Genomic DNA, 21,761 nt, shown 5'->3' with positions numbered 1-21,761 from the left:
GACTTTTCCGCTCTCACTGTTTCTGTTGCGTAAACCTCCACATGTTCTGGGTGTTTTGCTGCAACAAACACAGCTAGGTCATCAGCAAAGCCGACAATCGTAGTCCCCTCTGGGACGGGAAGAGCAAGCACCCCATTATACATGATATTCCACAACAGGGAACCAAGTACCGATCCCTGTGGTACCCTGGCTCTGACAATGTACTCTTTGGGGCCCTCATCCGTCCCGTACCAGAGAGTCCTCTCTGAGAGGTAGTTTTCCACAAAATTCGCTAAGTATCCGGGGACACCTATGTCAGCCAATGCCCGTTTAATTCTATTCCAGTTGGCCGAGTTGAATGCGTTTTTGACATCCAACGCCACCACGGCACAGCAGCCGCCAGAAATCAGTGCACCTTTTGCCAGGTTTACCACCATGTTAATTGCGTCCACCGTAGAGTGGGCGCGTCGGAAACCAAACTGGCGTTCCGACAAACCATTGCTGGCTTCGACGATGGGCAGGAGTCTGTTGTAGATGACTCTCTCCATCATCTTCCCCATTGTATCCAACAGGCAGATAGGACGATACGACGCTGGGTTTCCAGGTTGCTTGCCAGGCTTCGGAAGCAACACCAACTTTTGCTTTTTCCACTGGGCAGGGAATATTCCTTCTTTTAGGCACGCCTCGAAGGTGTTGGCCATATATACATACTTACTAAAGGCATAAATATTGTACCTAAAATTAAACTAATGCTTGTTCACTCATTCCCATTTTACTCTGTGCACGAAAACATCTATACGTACAAACACGTCTATCTTATTGAACTCCATCTGCAAATTTCATTAGCATATACAGATACACACACATACTTCAGTCTTCAGTAAATGATATTAATACTCACTGGCCTATGCATTCGGAATATTGCCGTGGACGAAGACCGACCTGGAAAATGTCCAGCGGCGGATACGGACAACTATGTCCAAATTCCGAATGCATCACCCAAAGTTTGCCGTGGAGCGGATGAATCTGCCTCGTGACATCGGAGGTAGGGGCGTGGTTGACGTGGCGGCACAACATCATCGCCAAGTCGACTCGCTGCGCGCTTATTTTTACAGTAAAGAGCAGACGAGCCCCTGTCTGTAAGCAAGACTGTGGACTGACTGAGAACGACCAGTGCAGAATGTGTGGTTCGGCGTTAGAGACGTTGGACCATCTCATTTCTGGCTGTACTGTTATGGCACCAGTGCAATACATCACCAGGCATAATGCTGTATGTAAGGTTATCCATCAAAACCTTGCATATAAGCATGGGCTGATCACGGGAACATGTCTGGTTTACCGATATGAACCGCAAGCAGTACTTGATAGTTCTGCTTACAACACGTATTGGGACCGGAAAGTTCTGACTGATCGCCATACCGCACACAACAAGCCTGACGTACTGCTAGTTGACAAGACGGGTCGCTCCGGCTATATTATTGATGTTGCTATCCCCCATAATAGCAACATTGAACGGAAATACGTGGAGAAGAAGGTGAACTATGAGCCATTGGCTCGTGAAATCAAAGAAATTTAGCGTCTCGAGCGGGTGGTTGTAGTTCCCATAATATTGTCAGCTACAGGTTTTGTACCTAAATCCCTCACGGCTTCCCTTGATGTCCTGGGACTTTCGCACAGTCTGGTTCAAACCATGCAGAAGTACACCATTCTGCATACTTGCTCGATGTTGCGGGGAGTACTCGACGGATTCTCCCACTGACCTACCACCGGCCACCACCACCGGCGCCCCTTTAGTTTTTAAGTAGGTAGGATCGTCCGAGCCTAAATGCTTGGCACTTAGTGCTAGTATTAGGTAAAATCCGGCATCTGCCGAGATTGTGATAACTCAAAGTACTAAAAAAAATAAAAAGAAAAGCGAAAGTGTCTCCATGGACCCCGGCGTTCATATAAGTTCACTTTATACATATTATGATGACGTCATACAGTCCTTGACTTTCAATCACTTCGTTGATAATACTTAGTTTACGTTCAAACTTTTCAGAATTGTGTCCTATATTATCGCCTATACTGGTACCAAATTCTGTACATCTAGGATGAGCCCCTCAAGACACACTGGGAGTCCTCGAAGCCGTCGTCAACTCCTTGTCGACGTCGATAGGGTGATGTGAGTCTAGCTTTGCTAAGGTGGTAGTTGTGGCGTGTATCAGGAGCCAGCCTCTTCGGGACTCTGGTCGGGTAGTGTGCATTGCATCGGTATTAGTAGACCGCGTTTCCCCGAGCGAGCGCTGATTCGTCCGTGAGTTCCGCGGTCGGCTAATCGTAGGTCAGGCCTCAGAGAACTGGGATATGAGCTTTATCCCCGAGAGTATACCCGTTCCTGACTATTGCGGCCCGCTCCCTTGCACATGATGCGCTGGTAAAAAACATAAATGACGAACACCAACAATACGAACGAGGAGATAATGGGAATGGAGGGTGCGCTGACTGCGTTTGTACGCGGAACGAAAATGCGTTGCAACCCAGACAGTACCACGCAGTGCTATAGTTGCGGAAAGAGGCACAGTGGAAACTGCTGAAACTAACCAAATGATTTCGAGTACAAGCCGAGTGGGAGCGCTGTCGACTATTCTGGCGAAAGCTGAAAAAAAAAGTTTATTAAGAAATGCGCGGCAATTGTGAAGAGCATGCGATACGTGACGTTCCTCCAGAGAAACGTCAGTAAAGAGGTGAAAACCGGGCTGATGGAGTTGGAGGAGCTCCTGAAGAGAATTTCGTATTATCGGCGGACATGGAGCGTGAGGAAAAATCAGCAGGAAGCAAACACAACTGCCCCTCCGGATGAGAACACTGCGAGCACCAAACGGATCACAGCAGTCCGTTGCAGAGCGAACTGGGGAAAAACCAAAGGAAAAAGGGGTATCTGGCTTGTGAGAGAGAAAGCTTTGATTTCCAGCCTGCAATCCACGTGCTCTCTGGAAATCTGAGATCTTGACTGCCTCACAGAAAAGAACGAGGTAGGTATGATCTGGTATGATCTCTGCGAACTGCCGAGGCCAAAAACGCGCTTTGGTGGAAGTTGTAGAGCAATACGCGAGGAAGCTTTTTAACCGCGGGAAAATCAGAATTGGTTGGGTAGTGTGTGGGATACGAATACCGGCCGCCTCAACTAAATGTTACAGATGTTTGGATCATGGGCACACGTCTGCAACCTGTCGGGGACCCGACAGTGGAATCAGGCGGGCAACAAAGCGAACACCTGCAACGAAAAGGAAAGTTGCGTCCTATGCAGGGACCGTGGCAGGTTCGATGAATACGTTGTGCACGGGGGCGGTGTCCTGTCTTCAGAGCAGATCTGGAAAGAGCTCCTATAAAATCAGTCCAACCGTTCACGTGTTCCTAGTGCAGTTCGCTGCGGAGCCAAAACGGATTTAGTACTCATCAGTGAGCAGCACTGAAACAAGTGCCCAGCCTCACGGCACCGTGGCATATCAGGTAGTGCTGTCATCTGGGTTGGGGCGGCAGCCTTCTTAAGGGTCTTACCCAAAGCGGAAGGGGCGGCTTTATCTGGATTCGGCGTTTAGGGATAATGTTTTTTAGTGTCTATCTTACGCCGAATGAGACGATGCCGGAGTTTCGACGCAGGCACAGAGGGGCAGATCCTGGTTGGGGGTGACTTGAATGCCAAGGCCCTTGACTGGGGCATGCCTCACCCAAATTTCAGAGGAAAACAAATTCTCGAAATGGCAATAAGAAGAGGAGTGGTAGTTTTAAACACCGGATCCATTCCAATGTTCGGACGCCCAGGCTGCGCGGCAAGCATTCCAGACGTAATCTTCTCGTCGGGGTCACTGATGTCGCTGGTGGACAAGTGACGAGTTCTGGGAGACTTCTTGGCTAGGGGCCATCAATATATTGACTTCGAAGTGGTGGACACAAACTCTCGGTGTACGCCACTCCGGTGCTCTTTCTATGCATGGTACGTTGCGAAGGTGAATACCAGAAGGTTTGTTGAAACTCTTCGAATAGGAGGCATGTACCATAATGCGGCGAATACAGATCAGCCAAAAGAACATATCGCAGCGCAATAAACCGGATCAAAGCTCGCTAGTGGCAGGATCTGGTCGACGAGGTGAATGGGGACCTGTGGGGACTCGGATACAAACTGGTAACCCGAAAAATCAGGGTTCTATGGAAACCTTGTTCACTTAATACTGAGCAGATGGGCCGCATTGTGCGGGCATTATTCCCTGCGCACTCTGTACGGGATGCTGACATCGGCGCGGAGGGCGCCGAGGACTGTCCACAAAAGTGGTGGGGTTTGCACTGATCAGCAAAGGTAAAGGCGACGCTGAGTTGTGTCTTCATACAGCCTACTTTGTATACTTGACAGTGCTGGAAATGTGCTCGGGAAGCTCATCAGAAGTAGATTCGCTGAAGCGATACGCGCTACCGGAGACTTATCTTCACGGCATTTCGGTTTTAGAGCAGAGAGATCCACAGTTGATGCTGTCATGCAAGTCGTGGGTGTCGTTCAACGAGCGGGGGCACATAGTCGTTGAACTGAACGGGTGGTGCTCCTCGTAACGCTTGACGTTGGAAACGCCTTCAATTCTGTAAGATGAAAAGACATTCTAGGCACACTACATCTCTTACAGACATTGAGGGACGAATGTCAATTATTCTCGTTAATTGTGACATCAGCATCTTATTTGCATGGCTTCAGATGGTTTTCCATGAATATTGGCATGCGAATGCACGATGGTATTCTCTATGCTGGTGCAATTGAGTATTCCTAGGATGAACTTCAGCAAATTTCTAAAAGTTGGTAATATCCTATTGGTAATTTTATTTGAGCAGATATGGGAATGGGACATATTTTGATGCCTAGATTTCATATAAGCGCATCACAATGTTTTTTTGTTTTCAGATTTTTGAGTTGGGTAGCTTCCCAAAATGAGTCCTGTCTCAGGTTGAGTGGGCACATTCTTCACTCGCGCCTTTTGGGGCCTACATCAAAACTAATATCAGTTTCAGAAAGTTCGGGACCTTTCATTTGATACCTGACACGACTATATTCTATGAAAAGAAATTTACATCCCCCTTTTGCATGGATGAGGAGCCCTCCTTTAAACTGCACGTAAATTTATGTCACTCACTGTATGCATGGGATTTCATGGTTTCCAATTTGTCCCCAAAATTTCGTTTGGATCAGTTTAGTCGTTTTGGAGAAAAGTGCGTGTAACCGACCGACAGACAGGCAGACAGACCTGCCTGCGATTTTAGTAACATTTTGTTTTACAGAAAACCTTAAAAGGACCTTACAGGCAGAAAATGCAGTAATATGGGCAAAATCATACTGCCAAGAAGATGCGAAGGATATAACGCTCTGAAACCAAACAAGATGCGAACAGCAACAAATATCATCTGGCTCCTGTAACTTTGCAACCTCAACTATTCGCCCTGGGGTGCTACTGGCTGACGTGCGAAAAACACAAGGTCGAAAAGAATCTGCAACTGAATGTTACCAGCCAAAACTATCTTCGATTTTCGTTGCACTGTCCAGTTCTATGAGCCAGTTCATGAATACTATTAGCACCATGATTCAGGAGCTGATAAAAAATCTAAATAGGACGGTTCAGATCCTCTTAAATTAAAAATAAATACAATCAGAATTGCACATTGGAATGCGAACGGCATAAGGCAAAACAAAGACGAAGTTATATTCTTCTTAAAAACGTATTATATTGATTTATTTCTAATATGGGAAACTTATTTCACAGAAAAAATAATAAATTCAATGTTGCCGGCTACATATTTTATCATGTAAACACCTTGGAGAGAAAGCTAGAAATCAGCTATTTTGATTAAACGCCAGCTCAAATACTATCCACTGGAAGTAATCAGTAAGGACTTCATTCAAGGGTCATCGCTATGCATGCAAATGTGGTGAAGTGAACATTACTATATTCCTTATAAATAAAGCAATAAAGACCCCAAGACATAAAATAACTCGGGAACAATTCGCTCATCCCGTGTGAAGGCCGTTTTTTTCGCTTTCGGATTTTTTTGTGAAGAATTGGATGAAGGTACAAATACAAATTTTTCACCATAAATTTATTAATGTCTTGAGCATGCGTAATAATTTTTTCAGCCCGATAGTATAGTTTATTAGTGAAATACAGAGCAAATTATTCACCTATCTCCAAAAAAAATGTGTTTTTCCGTTGCCACGCTAGAGGGCGCTGCGATCATCTTAGAGAAAAAATGTAAACGGCATTTTAACGTTCGGACTTAACAACAGTCCCCAAACAAGGATTATTAAAAACCATTAAAAGCTAAATTTTTGGTGCCTTGTTAATTTTTTTTTGTAAATTGTGGCGTTTTTTCAAGGCTTCCTTAATGAATAAAAAAAAACTACTGAATGGATCACAATTATCCTAGTTTGCGGACCGTAGAAATATGTTCTGAATAAGTGGTGAAAATTTCAAAGAATTTCGTTGGATAGATTTTGAGCTATGGTGGCAGTAGATTTTCAACTTGCAGTTTCTAGAAAAACGCATTTGAAAAGTAGAATTTTAGATTTTTCACCATAAAACTGCCCATCAATCTGGTATACCTAGTCCATAAACCTTAGGTTTCTTGAAGAAACACAGGTAAAGCCTTAGCTTCAATTTTTATAATTTTAGCGAAGCCATTCGAATGTCATTCGGACCGATAAATACGCACTTTATCACGGCGATGACATAAACCTGGCATGTGACATTTTACCTGTTTAACACTGTAATTTCCGAACGACTCCGAATATCAAAAAATCACTTTACCCATATATTCTACACTATATCTAGACAAAATTGATGCCAGAAAAAAAAATCAATTCCTCGGATTCGACACAGGGGATGGCCCCCTTATGGAACAAATTCATCGCTGCTTGAGACTATAATGTGATAACATCAAAGAACCAACTTGCAGCGAGTCCCGGTTAAGAACTGTCGCAGGCAAGTGGGCGAAATGTGATGAAAACAAAGTCAGAGCTTTCGCAGTTCACCTGGAAGAAGTATTCAAGCTAATCGATCGACAAATGCCTACCTGGGCACCTGCAAACATTCTTATATAATATAATATCGAAATATTAATAAGGAAAAAGTCAACCTCAAAAAGGTTCCAGGGTATAATTTAATTGCTTCTTTCATGTTGAAACAGTTGCCAGTAAAAGGTCTCAAATTGTTGTGCTATATCTTCAATACAATCTTGGGAACCGGATATTTCCCCAATTGTTCGGAGAATGCAATTGTAACAATGATTCCCAAAGGAAGGGTGCTCAAATCAAATCATACAAGCATTCGACAAAGGTTTGCACACAGTTCTTATTGATAATAATAATAATAATCGTTGGCGCAACAATCGATGTTGGATCAGGGCCTTGAAGTGTGTTAGAGCACTTCACTCAAGACCGTAACACTAGGAGGCAATGTGGTCAGCATTGCGCTCGCCCGAGATTATTACCCTGATTTGACTCAGGTACTCATTCACAGCTGAGTCGACTGGTATCCGACGTCAAGTCACGATACAAATTCCACTGCCACCAATGAGATCTGAACCGCGACCTTCCGTATGACAACCTTGCGCTCTAACCACTCTGCTTTCCGGACACTATTAATAAAATCAAATTACTACTCCCTGGTTGTTTCCACAATCTATTAATATCGTACCTAACAAAACGGAGATTCCAGGTGAAATATAAGGATATTCTCAGTGAACAACATAAGATCAGAGCAGGAGTTCTTCAGAGGAAGGTACTCGGTTCTGTACTGTAACTTATATACACGGAAGATTTTCCTGTTACCACCATTGCTGACGATGCCGCAATTTTATCTGGAATTGCATCTAAGGGAAGTAGGCTTCAGATGTTGAGGATACAAGCCAACGAGTCGAAGTGTATGCAAATAACATTCACTTTGCGGAAAGGAAATTGTCCTTAAGTGTAGATCAACAAAATTGTTATACCCCAATCGGAAGACGTTAAATACCTGGGGATACACCTCGATAGAAGGCTTATCTGGAAATATACAGATGCGAAAAATCAACAAACTCAAACTTGAATTCAAGCATTTTTTGTCGATGGTTCACAAAAAATCATCGCTCTCTTTGAACTGTAAGCCGTTAATCTAACATACAAATCCGAAATTCAACTATGGAGCTCTGCCAAACCAGTCATCAATATCAGTCAAATCTGCTTCAGCGGTCTCAGTCTAAAATTCTGAGATGTATATCCGGTGTTCCCTATTTTTTCTCGAACTTTGCTCTATGGAGAGTCTTTATGGAAAGACTTGGACACAATAATGGAAAAGAAGATAGAGAGAAGAGTCAGCACAACATAATAGCTAACAGAATTTTTTCTCACTGGAAATTCAAGCGGCTAAAAAAGTTTAAGAATTGACTCCCATGGACCTCGGAAAGGTGTGTGCACTAGCATCAGTTTAAAACAAGTCGGAATACCGGAAGCTCGCGCTTCGGGTATAAAGGTTTTGTGTTCATCTTATGTGAGAAACTTCAACGCATATTTTTCCGTCCGTATATAGCTACAAATTCAACATAATCCTTCATATTTTTCCAAACTACGAGACATACGTACATATTACAGCCATAGATATCACACTCACCCTAAACAAACAAACTGCCTATTACCGAATACTGTACACATATATGCACGTATATAAATTGATCGTACCCATATTTCCGATTTACTTCTTATATCTATTTGAATTAGGCACTACCCGCAAAGTTCATTAGCACGCATACACACATGTCTGGTTGGCAGATAACTAAAAAACTAAAACAAAATAATTCTCTGGGACCCAATTCATAAGAACTCATTTCGTTGTTGTATTGAAGAATTGATATGTGATGATGACGTCATGCAGGTTGTAGAGTGCACGAAATGCACAAAAAATTGTAAAGTTTCACCCCCTATAACTTTGTTAGTAATGGTTGGATTTTCTTCAAACTTGACCAAACTGTGCATTATGTTCTTCATTACACGCATGCCAAATTTTGTACTTCTAGGATGAACATAAGGGGGGTTGCCGGGTAAATTTCTAAAATGTGGAAATATACTACTATTAACTTTATTTGTGCAGATATCGGAACCGGATATATTTTGAGGCCTAGATTTCGTAGAGATGCACCACTGTGATTTTTTTCAGATTTTTCGGTTGGATAGGTTCGGAGAACGAGACCTGTTACACTTTTTGTGGGTCATATTTTGAATCCTCACTCCCCTATGTTTCATCTAATATCAAATATTGAACCAGATTCGAAAAGTACTAATTGAGACCTTTCATTTGATACCCTACATGGCTACATTCTGTGAAAAAAAAATTTGCACCCTCCATTCACATGTATGGGGAGCCCCCCCCTTAAACTTAAGACAAGATGGCGCCACTTACTGCATGTAAAGGGATCACCAGATTACATACTCTCACCAACTTTCGTGACAATCGGTTTAGTCGTTTCCGAATAAATCGGGTGTGACAGACAGACAGACAGACAGACAGACAGACAGACGGACAGACAGACACCGTCTCGATTCTAATAAGGTTTTGTTTCACACAAAACCTTAAAAATGCTTGTTTTTGTACATAAAAAATTGATATTGATCACCACTCCCTAAAAATTTGCTCTTTAATGTAATTTAAATTTAAGAGAAAAATATAAAATTAAAAAATAGTATAGTTTAATGGTTAAGCGGAAAATTCCCGGGAATGGTATATGGGGGGGATTATATGAATAATATACTAATTTTAAAAATTAAAATACATTTGAAGATTCCTATGTATGGTTGGGGGGTAGAGCGTGAGCCTCCCAATCTTCCTGCTCTGGGTTCGAATCCCAGTCGTCGTGGGTATCTGTGTTCGTCTTGTGTTTGTCTCGCTGCTGTCAGCTTATCACTTGCATTAAGTTTGGCGAGAGTGGAACTAAAGCACAATCTGTCTGTGTGGATGCCCTATATCACCAAGGAGTGAACAGGAAACACGGTTCTACGGTTTCGTATCAGGGCAGAAGCAACTCATCAGATGCTGGCTCACCTCTGCCCTGGGAGCAGCGTGACAGAAGCGAGTCGCAGGTTTTATACGCTCCCTTCTATAATTCACAAAACACGACAATGCAAATTATATCCCATGTAAATCAGCCCACAGTATCGATCAAAGCTTACCCGGAGCTAGACAATTTTTGTTTAGGGACCATTTCGTTCTTCCCGATATCAAGTGGATGCGGACTTAGGACCCCTCAAATCCTAAATAAGGCACGGGAGCACTTCTTACCAAGTGAAAAACAAAACGAAGCACTTCTCGACCAATGGATCAAGCGAACTGTCGAGGGACGATTCCAAGTTGCATTATCTTTCCCAAATGATGCAAGTAAGCTGGGCGAATGCAAGGATATGGCCCTTCGAAGGTTCTATGCGCTTGAGCCCAAGCGTCAGTCTGAACTAAGTCAAGGGTACATCAACTTCATGGACGAATATCTCAAAGTGGGCCACATGCAGGAGGTTACAGACATTCCCCAACCCCACCACGACGATTGCCTCATTAAGCCTAGCATTACCTCAACAAAGGTCAAAGTCGCATTCGATGCGTTGGCTAAGACTATGTCCAACGTCGCGCCCAATGATATATTGCTGACAGGCACCACTATTCCCTCATTCACTTCGGTTCAGGCAGTTTAGATACGTGATCACGGTGGGCATTGAAAAAATGTACCGTCGGATCGAACTCTCAGGCTCTCGAACAGGCAGGAAATTCCAACTGGTGCTCTGGAGAAGCAGCACGGAAGAACCCACGAGGCGGTGCCAATTACACACAGTTACACATGATACGCGATCAACTCCATATTTTGCAACCAAATGTTTGGAAACCTTGTCCAGAAAAACAGACCAAGCATCCCTACGCAGCACAAGCAATCTTACAGAATTGCTATGTCGACCACATCATAATCGCATCCGATAGTTTGCAAGAATTGTTGAGAACTCAAGCAGAGCTCAAATCACTACTTTCCTAAGCCAGATTTAACTTGAGGAAATGGTGTAGGCACGAAAAACGTCTCTTACAGTAATTACCCCACAAGATGTTCACTTGTGTCTTGACTTAAGCGGAAATGAGGACGACTACATCAAAACTTTACGGGTATCCTGGAGACCAAACCATTCGGACTAGTTGCCCTAACCGTACCAGCAATGAAAATGTTCCTAGTAGACGCGTTGAAACTAAAACTGAATGGGGATGCCGCACTACCAATGGAAATACATACCAAATGGATGAAATTTTGTGAGGAATTAAAGGCTGTGGAAAATATAGTCATACCACGTCATATGTATGCATACAGCTTACCAAACACAAAACGGCTTCACATTTCTTCTGATGCCTCCACAGAAGCATACGGCGCCGTTGCCTATATATGTTCAGTTAAACAAGACAACACAGTAATCTCATCTAGCACCAATTAAACAAGTCACTTTACATCGTTTGGAGTTGAGTGCAGAAAAATTAGCAGCGGAATTTGCAGATCATATCAAGCACATACTGACTATGCCTGGCACTCCAACTTTTTACTGGACGGTCTCCCAGATTGTCTTATCTTGGATTCAGTCACAATCTTCCGTATTTCATATATTCGTAGCCAACAGGATCAACGTCATTCATGAGCTTTCCCAACCATCACAACTGCATGTCATGTGTAGGTCGATGTCACATCATCATCGTCATCATCAACGGCCCAACAACCGGTATCCGGTCTAGGCCTGCCTTAATAAGGAACTCCAGACATCCCGGTTTTGCGCCGAGGTCCACCAATTCGATATCTCTAAAAGCTGTCTGGCGTCCTGACCTACGCCATCGCTTCATCTTAGGCAGGGTCTGCCTCGTCTTCTTTTTCTACCATAGATATTGACTTTCCGATGTCACAGACTAAATTAAAGGATTGCTACCTATGGTTTTTTAAACACTTGTTTCTGCATGGCAACGAACATGGATGGACAGCTGCTTATACTAGTTCGATTGTAGACGATCACATCGAGCGCAAAGTCAACACTCTTACAGCAAGGTCTTCAACACACTTTATTAGTCAAATCCAACACGGGAAAACATTTAGTCGGCTGCTTAGGATCACTGGATGGATAGATTTTGGGATTCATCGATTGGTGCAGATCCCAATATTAAAAAGGTTCAGAAGACTTCAAGGCCGAAATCTGCCATTTATAACGGCATCAACAGCCCCATACCTCCAACTCATTAAGCCATTTTGCTCCGTATTTGGACAAACACGGTATCTTAAGAGTAGATGGAAGACTCGAAGCAACAAATTTAACCTTCGACGCTAAATACCCAATGTTGTTCCCAGCTTCAGATCACAAAGAAAATGATAATGTATGGCTTATACCTAAGAAAAATTTCCATGTTGGTCCCCAAGGCCTTTAGCCTTAACAAGGCAGACTTTCTGGCCACTGAACCTCAAGTGCATCTGAGCCAATCCGGAACTACTCAGCCTAATTATGGGTAATCTACCTGCACCACGAGTACAATTAGCATGTTCATTTATCAACACTGGTGTTTATTTCTGTGATACAATATACTACCACTTCCAAATCAGAAGGAAACAACCACGGAAGACATACGTTTTGGTATTCTGTTGCTTCGCATCAAAGGCAGTGGATCTGGAATTTGTCTCCAATTTGTTAATAGAGACCTTCTTAGCAGCACTTAGAAGATTTATTGGTCGATGACGGATTTTTTGCGACAACGCAACAAACTTCATAGGAGCACGAAATAAGCTATTGGAACTCAAGGAATTGCTTTATTCAGACAGCTCAGAATTCAGTTACCGCAGATTGCAGTGAAAAGGCCATGGAGTTTCACTTTATACCCTCTAGAATACCACACTTTGGAGGACTTTGGAAAGCCGACGTTAATAGTGCAAAGTGTTTATTATGGAAAACCATCGAGCCAGCCACGTTTTCACATGATATGCTGGAGACAGTCCTAATAGAAGTAGATGCGATTCTAAGCTTCCAAACGACCTGACTGCGTTAACCCCATGGCACTTCCTTATCGGTGAACTTTTAACTGCAAAGGTCAATCCAGATGATTCACCAAGGAAAACCACATTCTTATCAGATTGGCGACAAATAAATGGCATTAAAACGGAATTTTGGGAACGCTGGTCCAAGAAATACCTTCATCCCCTCAACACGGCTACGACTGGAAAACAACCCAATATTGCGATAGACGTCATCGAGAACGACAATTTACCGGTCATGAAATGACTATTGGGAAGAATAATCCAGACTTAGAAGGGGTTGTCCGAGTCGTCGATGTAAAGACAGCAGACGCCACATAGACCAGTCCAATACATAGATTCGCTCCGCTATCAGTAGAAAAACCAGCTTCAGTAAACAAAATAATTCCTAAGCTGGAATCAGCAACCCAGCAACCTGAAAATAAACTACCTCGTACAAGCTGTGCTGATCCACAGGACGGAAAAACACCCAGGAAAAGTATGAAAGTGACTGCCGGATAGGGAATTGAGGGCTTGTTTGCTTGCATGCTAGTGCCATCCTGCTCCAAGCAAGCAGCTAACTTTAAGATACAACAATTCAAAAACACCCTTGGAGTACACCTTGAAAATATTGGAACAGTGGCTCACGTTGTCGATGAATGGAGAATTATAGTGTACGACGATTTGTCACCATATACGCAGGAAATAACTTCATTGATCACCGGAACACAAGGTAACATCTGGTGTTCCAGTTTGAGCGAAACGAACAAACTAGATAATATCCTTTTCAACACTAAAAGGATGAAACGACGCCCTCCAATGTAATGGGTATTGGACTCAGATTATTCTGATAAAATGTCAGCAACTATTCGCAACATCAAGGCCACTTAATAAATTTGCGTAAAAACCAAACCTCATGGTAGACTCCACTATCAACCTGATTAAAATAGACCAGCTTAATTCTCGACAGGAATTCAATCGTATTGAAAATTTATCAATCAATTCAATTTTAACAAGGATAAATCACATAAATACAACAAATGATAATCACATTGCCACTTCAACTATTTTCAACAACAAACCACGATAATCAGCGTACTCATCAGTGCTCATCACGCAACTATCAGCCATTTTTGCTCCTGCCACCACAGCGACTCCGAGAGGAATTCTAAACCATCACGGTCAGATTTCCTTCAGAAACACATCTTCCCATAGAAGACGACAATGTGCTACACTTATACCGCCTAATAAAGACCACAGGACGATTTATCGACTATTACGCACTATTTTCAATAAGGATAACATTGGCTGACAGAAGAAAGTTTAATTTATTCAACTTACTTCCCATATCGGTTAAAGTGAATGGAACTCTAGTAGCAATAAAAATATCCACCAGCTTAATAGCTGCCACGAAACATCCAGGCGCATATTTCAGGTTCTTCATGCGACATCATTGGATCACAAACCTTTCTTTATGAAAGAACCAACCTCATACATGTACAATGTAGGCGCCAATTTGCTTCCTGTGAAATGAAGCTGCTAATCGAGGGTTCACCACGGGCATGCCAAATCAAAATTATTCTTTTGGACCATAGTTGGGTTTAGTTATACAGGGTGCGGCAGCATAACTTCCTTTTTTAAAATGCGCGCCACTCAGTTAGTTGATGTCACAGCGGAGCGCTAGTGGTCTCGTTCAAGAGGGGATACTGTAAAGTTTTGTCCCGGCATGGTTCAGTCGCCATCATGCGTTGGAATGAGAGGAGCGTGCCTTTGCCGTTGAGGTTTACTTTTCAAGCGGATGTTCGGCTATTGCAGCACAGCGTGCATTTCGGAATCGCTTTAATTTAGCCCCGTTGGCTCCCGTCCCAGACCGCAAATCAATTGTTACATGGGTCACTACATTCAGACAAACTTGAACTGCGACAAAAAGAAGAACTGGAGTGCCTCGGCCCGTTAGATCACCTGAGAACATTGAAGCAGTGAGAGCGTCAATGTTGCGATCGCCACGGCGTTCTGCGCGCAAACACGCATCTGCCCTTGGACTATCCGATCGTTCTGTGAGAAGAATTCTTCGTGATGATCTTCATTTTCATCCCTATAAGATGGCGATAGTGCAGGAACTTTCAGAACGTGACTTCAATTCTCGGATGAACGCGTGTGAGCTTCTTCTTGATGTCGTTCCCGAGGGTGCTATTGCTTTTTTTAGCGATGAAGCCCATTTTCATTTGTGTGGGTCGGTTAACAAACAAAACATGCGCTACTGGGCTGACACCAACCCTCGAGAATTGCATCAAAAGCCTTTGCATTCACCCAAAGTCACAGTGTGGTATGCAATTTCCTCAGCTGGAATTATTGGCCTTTGGCTTTTTGAGGAAAATGAGGTTACAGTGACAGTGAATTCGGACCGGTATGTAAACATGCTACAGAATTTTTTTCCCCAAGGTTAGAAAATTTGGATTTGGGAGACACTTGGTTCCAACAAGACGGTGCAACAGCACACACTTCAAGAGCATCGATTGCTGTTTTGAGGGAACACTTTCCAGAAAGCTTTATCTCAATTAGAGGCGATTTGGAATGGCCGGCATGTTCTCCCGATCTGTCCCCTTGTGATTTTTTTCTATGGGGTTTTTTTAAATCCCGTGTTTATGTGAACCGTCCAAGAACCCTACAAAATTTGAAGACCAACATCCAAGAAGAAATTGCCAACATAACGCCTGCTATGCTAACAAGAGTCATGACAAACGCCAGAAATCGGTTTACGCAATGTATGGAGAATGGGGGACGTCACCTAACAGATTTGATCTTCAAAACCATGTAAATAAAAACTTTAGACATGTACCTACATTATAAAAAATAAATAAATATTTTCCGATGCATACAATAGTTTTTATTGAGTTTTGAAAAAAGGAAGTTATGTTGCCGCACCCTATACAACAAAAATAAATGAATGTTCGGTTTGACACAGCAAACACGTCTTCAAGTGGTATGCAGCCTGCAAACTGGAGTTTATGTTTTTGCGCATCATGCGCTAGTGCGCCAGCTCTCGTAACCCAATTTTATCGATTGTTGAGTATATCGATTGCTGACGCTAGCACATGTGACCCACTTTAATCTTTATTTTAAAATGCAACTCTTGTTTTATCATTAATAGTGTATAAGAATAGAATTCACTAAATAAAAGTTGTTCACGTTTCGATTGAAATACGTGTTTCTTTTATTTTCAATTTCTGACCTGTGAAAAAAAGGTAGCGGTTTCAAGTGCCGTATACCTTTACAAACACGTTTCAAGTTACATTTTCTGCGGGATATCACGGCTTCAAGTATCATGCATATCCAGTCAAAAAGTTCAGGCAAAAGAGCCTAATTATAAACACTTGAATTTCACTTTTCAATGCAAAAGCTGGTAGACAGAAATAATTGTATACCTTGTATCCTTCAGCAAATTGAACACTAAAATAATTCACCATCCCTATTAAGATTTAAAAAATTGAATTCAAAGCACATAATTCTGCTCATTTCTTCAGGTTTCATGTAGTAAAGACATAAATACGAAGTGCAGCCGGCATCATAAGAATACCCACGGAAGAAAAACTGAATCAGTTTTATCAACAGATTCAGATATTCGTTTTACACGTCGAAAGTTAGGTGATAGCCAAAAGTGCGGATGTGCTGTTGTAGCTACCTTCCTTGTAGCTCTTCTTGTAGCTGGCATTTTTGTGTACATTGGTTGTAAGTATAATAAATATTTAATGAATTTATGATATGCTTCCCAAATATAAATATTCGTCATATTACATATTTTAACAGTTGAGTATACTTATAGTTCAGTCATTAAAGCTTTCAACCTTCGAATTCTTTCAGTCAAGACCGATTGACATGAAATTTGGGGTAGGAGTAGAGGGTGGCATAAGAAATAAAAGTTATATATATATGTATGTCGATGTGCGCTTTCCCTCCGGGGTGGAAATATTTTTTTCGAAATAACCGCAGATTGAATGTCCAATTCTAAGCAAATGTCCTATGAAAATTTTTCGTACAAGTAGTAGTTTTCAAGTTATTCATGTTTAAACATATCGTTTTTCCTTTGGAAAAAGCATGTTTAATATTTTATATATCTTTAAATTAATATTTTAATTTTTTCTGTTATTAAATGTGGTTTGCATCATTGTAGGTACCGTATGGACTGCGTTCTAGGTCGTTAAACGTAAATTCGTACTGTCTGAAAAAATTAATACTTTCAAGGTCAAATGACGCAAAATTAGTAACCCCAGTGGAAATTGATCTAAAGCTCTTTTAAAGTACGTGATAAGACCATTAAAATGAGCTACGACAGAAGTCAGTATGGTAAATAATAACTTCAGATCTGAAGTGTAATGACTTGAATTTTAGATATAAAAGTCAATAAAAACAAAACCTGGTTTTCTCATATAAATTGAAAGTAAGCCGAATCCTTCAAAAATCTGCTATATTCAAACCCTCGCAATATACTCTAAAAATTTGGTGGATTTAAAGTGCCTAGTTTCGCTATGCTATTAACATATCATGCTGCTCCCAAGTCCAGGTAAAGGAAGACGGTTTGAGGCAACGTACTCTGCACTAACTTCAGTAAAACAAAAAAAAATGCTGAGATCAAGCAAAGAGATAAATAGAGTGTAGTTGGAGTTATTCCACTATGCTAAATCCTACCTGATCTCTCTTGGTGACAGGTCCCGCGACAGGCCGACCAAGAAAATGCATACAATGTCGTTACAAACATGATGATCGGATTGAGTCACAAGCCTCGGAGAAATGCTAGGGCGTCCACCTCAGTCGACGCGGCAGGACGGGCCCCGGTCCTGTCGAGAAATGGGCAAGGGTTCTTGACGCATGGACGGCGTCAGGACGTAAGCAAGTTAGTCAAAAAAAAATGAACAAAACAAATATGTGTCTGCACGCTAAATGTTGGTACCCTAACTGGGAAGACAGAGGAACTCGCAAGAACTCTTCGGAAAAAGGGCATTGATAACTGCGCTCTACAAGAAACCCGATGGTCTGGTGCCAAAAGCTGCGACATTGAACGCGAACGCGGTAAAAATGGCTATAAACTTCTCTATTTTGGTAATCCGCACACTTAATATGGTGTTGGCATTGCCATCTCAGAGAGTTTCCGTGATGCCATTAAAGAAGTCGAACGATTTGATGATCGACTGATGAAGCTCACCATTATATCAGCTGATTGCACTATTCACTTCTTCACCGCGTACGCACAACAGACAGGTCGACCTGATGACGAGAAAGATGCCTTCTGGCAACTTCTCGATGAAAAGACTTGTCACGTGCCTGCTGACGACTATATTATTATTGCCGGCGACCTTAATGGTCATGTGGGTGAAAAGGCAGACGGTAACAGGTGCCATGGGGCAAAGGGGTTCAGGACGCGCAATGAGGGTGGGGAGCGTATAATCGATTTTGCGGACACCCATGACCTTGTACTTATGAATATATGGTTCATCAAACGATTGCCTCATCCTCCCACATTTTATAGTGGGAACAGTAAAACGCAAATCGATTATATTCTCATAAGACGCCGACATTTTACCACCGTCACTGATTGCAAAGTGGTTCCCTATGAGACCATCGCAACTCACCATCGACCGTTGATTGCCGTCCTGCGAATTAAGCCACCGATAAAACAGCGTGAGGAACGCACTGGCTCGCGGCGCATTAAATGGTGGCGATTAGGTGAGAAGAAAGAAGAAATGATCTCACTCTTACGATTGCCGACTACTACGAATGTGGAAGAATCATGGAAAGACACGATTCACAAAGCGGCCTCTGCAATCCCCGGGGTCACTAAGTCGGGTAAGCGGTACATCAACCGAGATACTTGACTTTGGAATGATGATGTTGAAATGAAGGTCCATGAAAAGAAACGCCTCTACCATAAATTTCTCGACGATAAAACGCCCGCTAATTGGCAAATTTGTAAGAATGCCAACCGGGAAGCAATGAAAGCAGCCGCTGTCACCCGAGATTACAAAAATCTTTACGATAAACTGGACAGTTGGGATGGCGAGAGAGATCTGTATCGATTTGCTAAAAGCCGTAACGGACGCACACAGGATATCGAACACTTCTGTTGCGTGAATGACAAGAACGGTATTTTGCTTACTAACCGTCGAGCCACAACGGATAGGTGGCGAGAATATTTCGAGCAAATTTCAACTGAAGAATTTGCTCATCCTCCATTTCCACAATCATTGTCGACTGTTCCAATATGGAAAAAGAAAGGTAGTCCAGCAGAGTGTTCAAATTACCGTCCGATCCGGTTACTTTCCTATACTATGAAGATTTTTGAACGCATTCTTGACAGCCGTATTCACGAAATCGTTGAAATAACCGTGAATCAAGGCGGATTTTTCAAGAACTGCGGAACTACTGACGCAATACACGCTGCGCGGTTACTCATGGAGAAACACCGTAAGAAGCATCGCCCTCGTTACATTGCGTTTCTGGATCTAGAGAAAGCGTTTGACCGTGTGCCACACGAACTCATCTGGTATGCTTTGCGACAACACTTAGTGCCAGAAGAACTCGTGCGCTGGGTTCAATTGCTCTACCATGATCCGAAAAGTAAAGTTCGAAGCATGGTGGGTGTATCAAAACCACTTCGTGTCTCTGTTGGTGTTCATCAAGGAAGTGCCCTCTCACCACTCCTCTTTATTCTTGTTATGCACACCGTCACGCGGGATATCCAACGTTCAGCGCCCTACACACTGCTTTATGCAGATAATGTTTTCCTAGCATCTGATAGCAAAAATGATCTCGAGCAACTTGTCCAATGGAATGATCGCCTCATGAAACACGGTCTCAGATTGAATCTAAACAAAACTGAATTTTTGACGACCGATCCCCATGAAACAGGCACAATCACTGTCAGGGGCAGTGATCTGCCCAGAACTGAGCGATTTAAATACCTCGGGTCAACGCTATCAGCCAATGGAGAACTGCGTTATGAAATTGCTTCACGCATTAACCCAACGTGGATGAAGTGACGTTCCACAACTGGTGTTCGTTGTGATCGACGTATCAACAAACAACAAACGTCTTAAATCGAAAATTTACCGCAATATTGTCCGTCCTGCCACTCTTTATTGTTCTAAGTGTTGGCCGATTATAGAGGACAATGAACGGCGTCTTGCGGTGATGGAGATGGAGATGTTGCGTTGCATTGGTGGCGTGACACAGTTTTGATCACGTCTGAGATGAGAATATCCGCGATCGATATGGGTTTACACCGATCGAGGAAAAACTGCGAGTGAGGCGTTTTCGATGGTGTGTTCACGTAATTCACACTAACAAAAATTCACTTACCAATATTGGTCTGAACATCGAAGTCAATGGTGGCTTGATACGCTGGATGGAGATTTAAAGGCCTCGCGATTGTATCCTGAGCAGGCATTTGATAAAATAAAATGACGAATATAATATAAATAATAAATTAATAAATAAATTTCTAAAATGTGGAAATATACTATTATTAACATTATTTGTGTAGATATCGGAACCGGATATATTTTGAGGCCTAGATTTCGTAGCGATGCACCACTGCGATTTTTTTCTGATTTTTAATTAGATAGGTTCTGAGAACTAGACCTTTTACACTTTTTGATGGTCACATTTTGAGCCCTCCCTCCCCTATGTTTCACTCAATATCAAATATTGAACCAGTTTAGAAAAGTACTAATTGAGACGTTTCATTTGATACCCCACATGGTTACATTGTGTGAAAAGAAATTTGCAGCGCCCCATTCACATGTATGGGAAGCCCCCCTTAAACTTAACACAAAATGGCGCCACTTACTGCATGTAAAGGGAACACCAGATTACATACTCGCACCAATTTTCATGACAATCGGTCCAGCCGTTTCCGAATAAATCGGGTGTGACAGACAGTCAGACCGACAGACAGACAGAGAGACACCGACTCGTTTCTAATAAGGTTTCGTTTCACACAAAACCTTAAGAAAAGTGGGGTTCCATGGGGTTCGTTAAACATGCTTTTAACTTAGTTTTCCTATTCTTCAACATCCGTAATTGGATATGGGGGGATAATTTGTTCTTTTTTCTCACGAAATCGCTACTATTCAATGCATGGCGGGCCAGTGCATGAATCGTGTTTTTAACTTGCTTCCACGATTTTTCCACATTTGTAATGGTTAATAATCTCGTAAGTGCAATCATTTCTTCCTTTTTCTCACGAAATCGCCACAATTTAATACGCGGTGGGCCAGTGCGTTCCTCACGCTGTTTGGTCAGTGGCTGGATTCGCAAACAGCAATCGACGGCCGATGTTGAGGTGCGTTGGTCTTATATGGAACGACTTGCAATAGTGACGGTAATAAAATGGGCGTCTTATAAAAATATAGTCAATTTACGTTTTACTGTTTCCACTATAAAAAGTAGGAAAATAAAACAATCGTTTGATAAACCATGTATTGAGAAGGACAATACAGGACAGGAAGTGGCAAAATCGACTATACGCTCGCCACCTTCATTGCATGCTCCGAACTGTTTTCTTGATGCATTCCACCTCACCAGTTGATATTTCAATCCAGCACTGTAGAAAGAAAGTCTGGGCCCGGGTAAGAATTATGCGGAAAAGGGGTGAAATTACCAGAGTTTGACGTGAAAAATATGTTGCCCCCCTATTATCCCCAGTTTTTATTCAAATTTCTGTACCGGAGGGAATA

At 42.4% G+C, this 21,761-nt stretch overlaps 1 protein-coding gene across 3 annotated transcripts in view; it reads left to right on the top strand.

The window, feature by feature from the left end:
* LOC119657837 overlaps positions 1–21,761 on the top strand; it is a 177,334-nt gene that overhangs the window by 124,833 nt on the left and 30,740 nt on the right. For all 3 annotated transcript variants that reach the window (XM_038064959.1, XM_038064958.1, XM_038064960.1), the window contains one exon: positions 16,554–16,758. In XM_038064959.1, the coding sequence (XP_037920887.1) occupies positions 16,554–16,758 (205 nt within the window). The remainder of the gene's footprint in view (positions 1–16,553; positions 16,759–21,761) is intronic.

Source organism: Hermetia illucens, chromosome 5 (genome assembly GCF_905115235.1).
Source record: "Hermetia illucens chromosome 5, iHerIll2.2.curated.20191125, whole genome shotgun sequence".
Lineage (NCBI taxonomy): Eukaryota > Metazoa > Arthropoda > Insecta > Diptera > Stratiomyidae > Hermetia > Hermetia illucens.
Note: the sequence above shows the minus strand (reverse complement) of the source record. Positions and strands in the feature narration are given on the sequence as shown.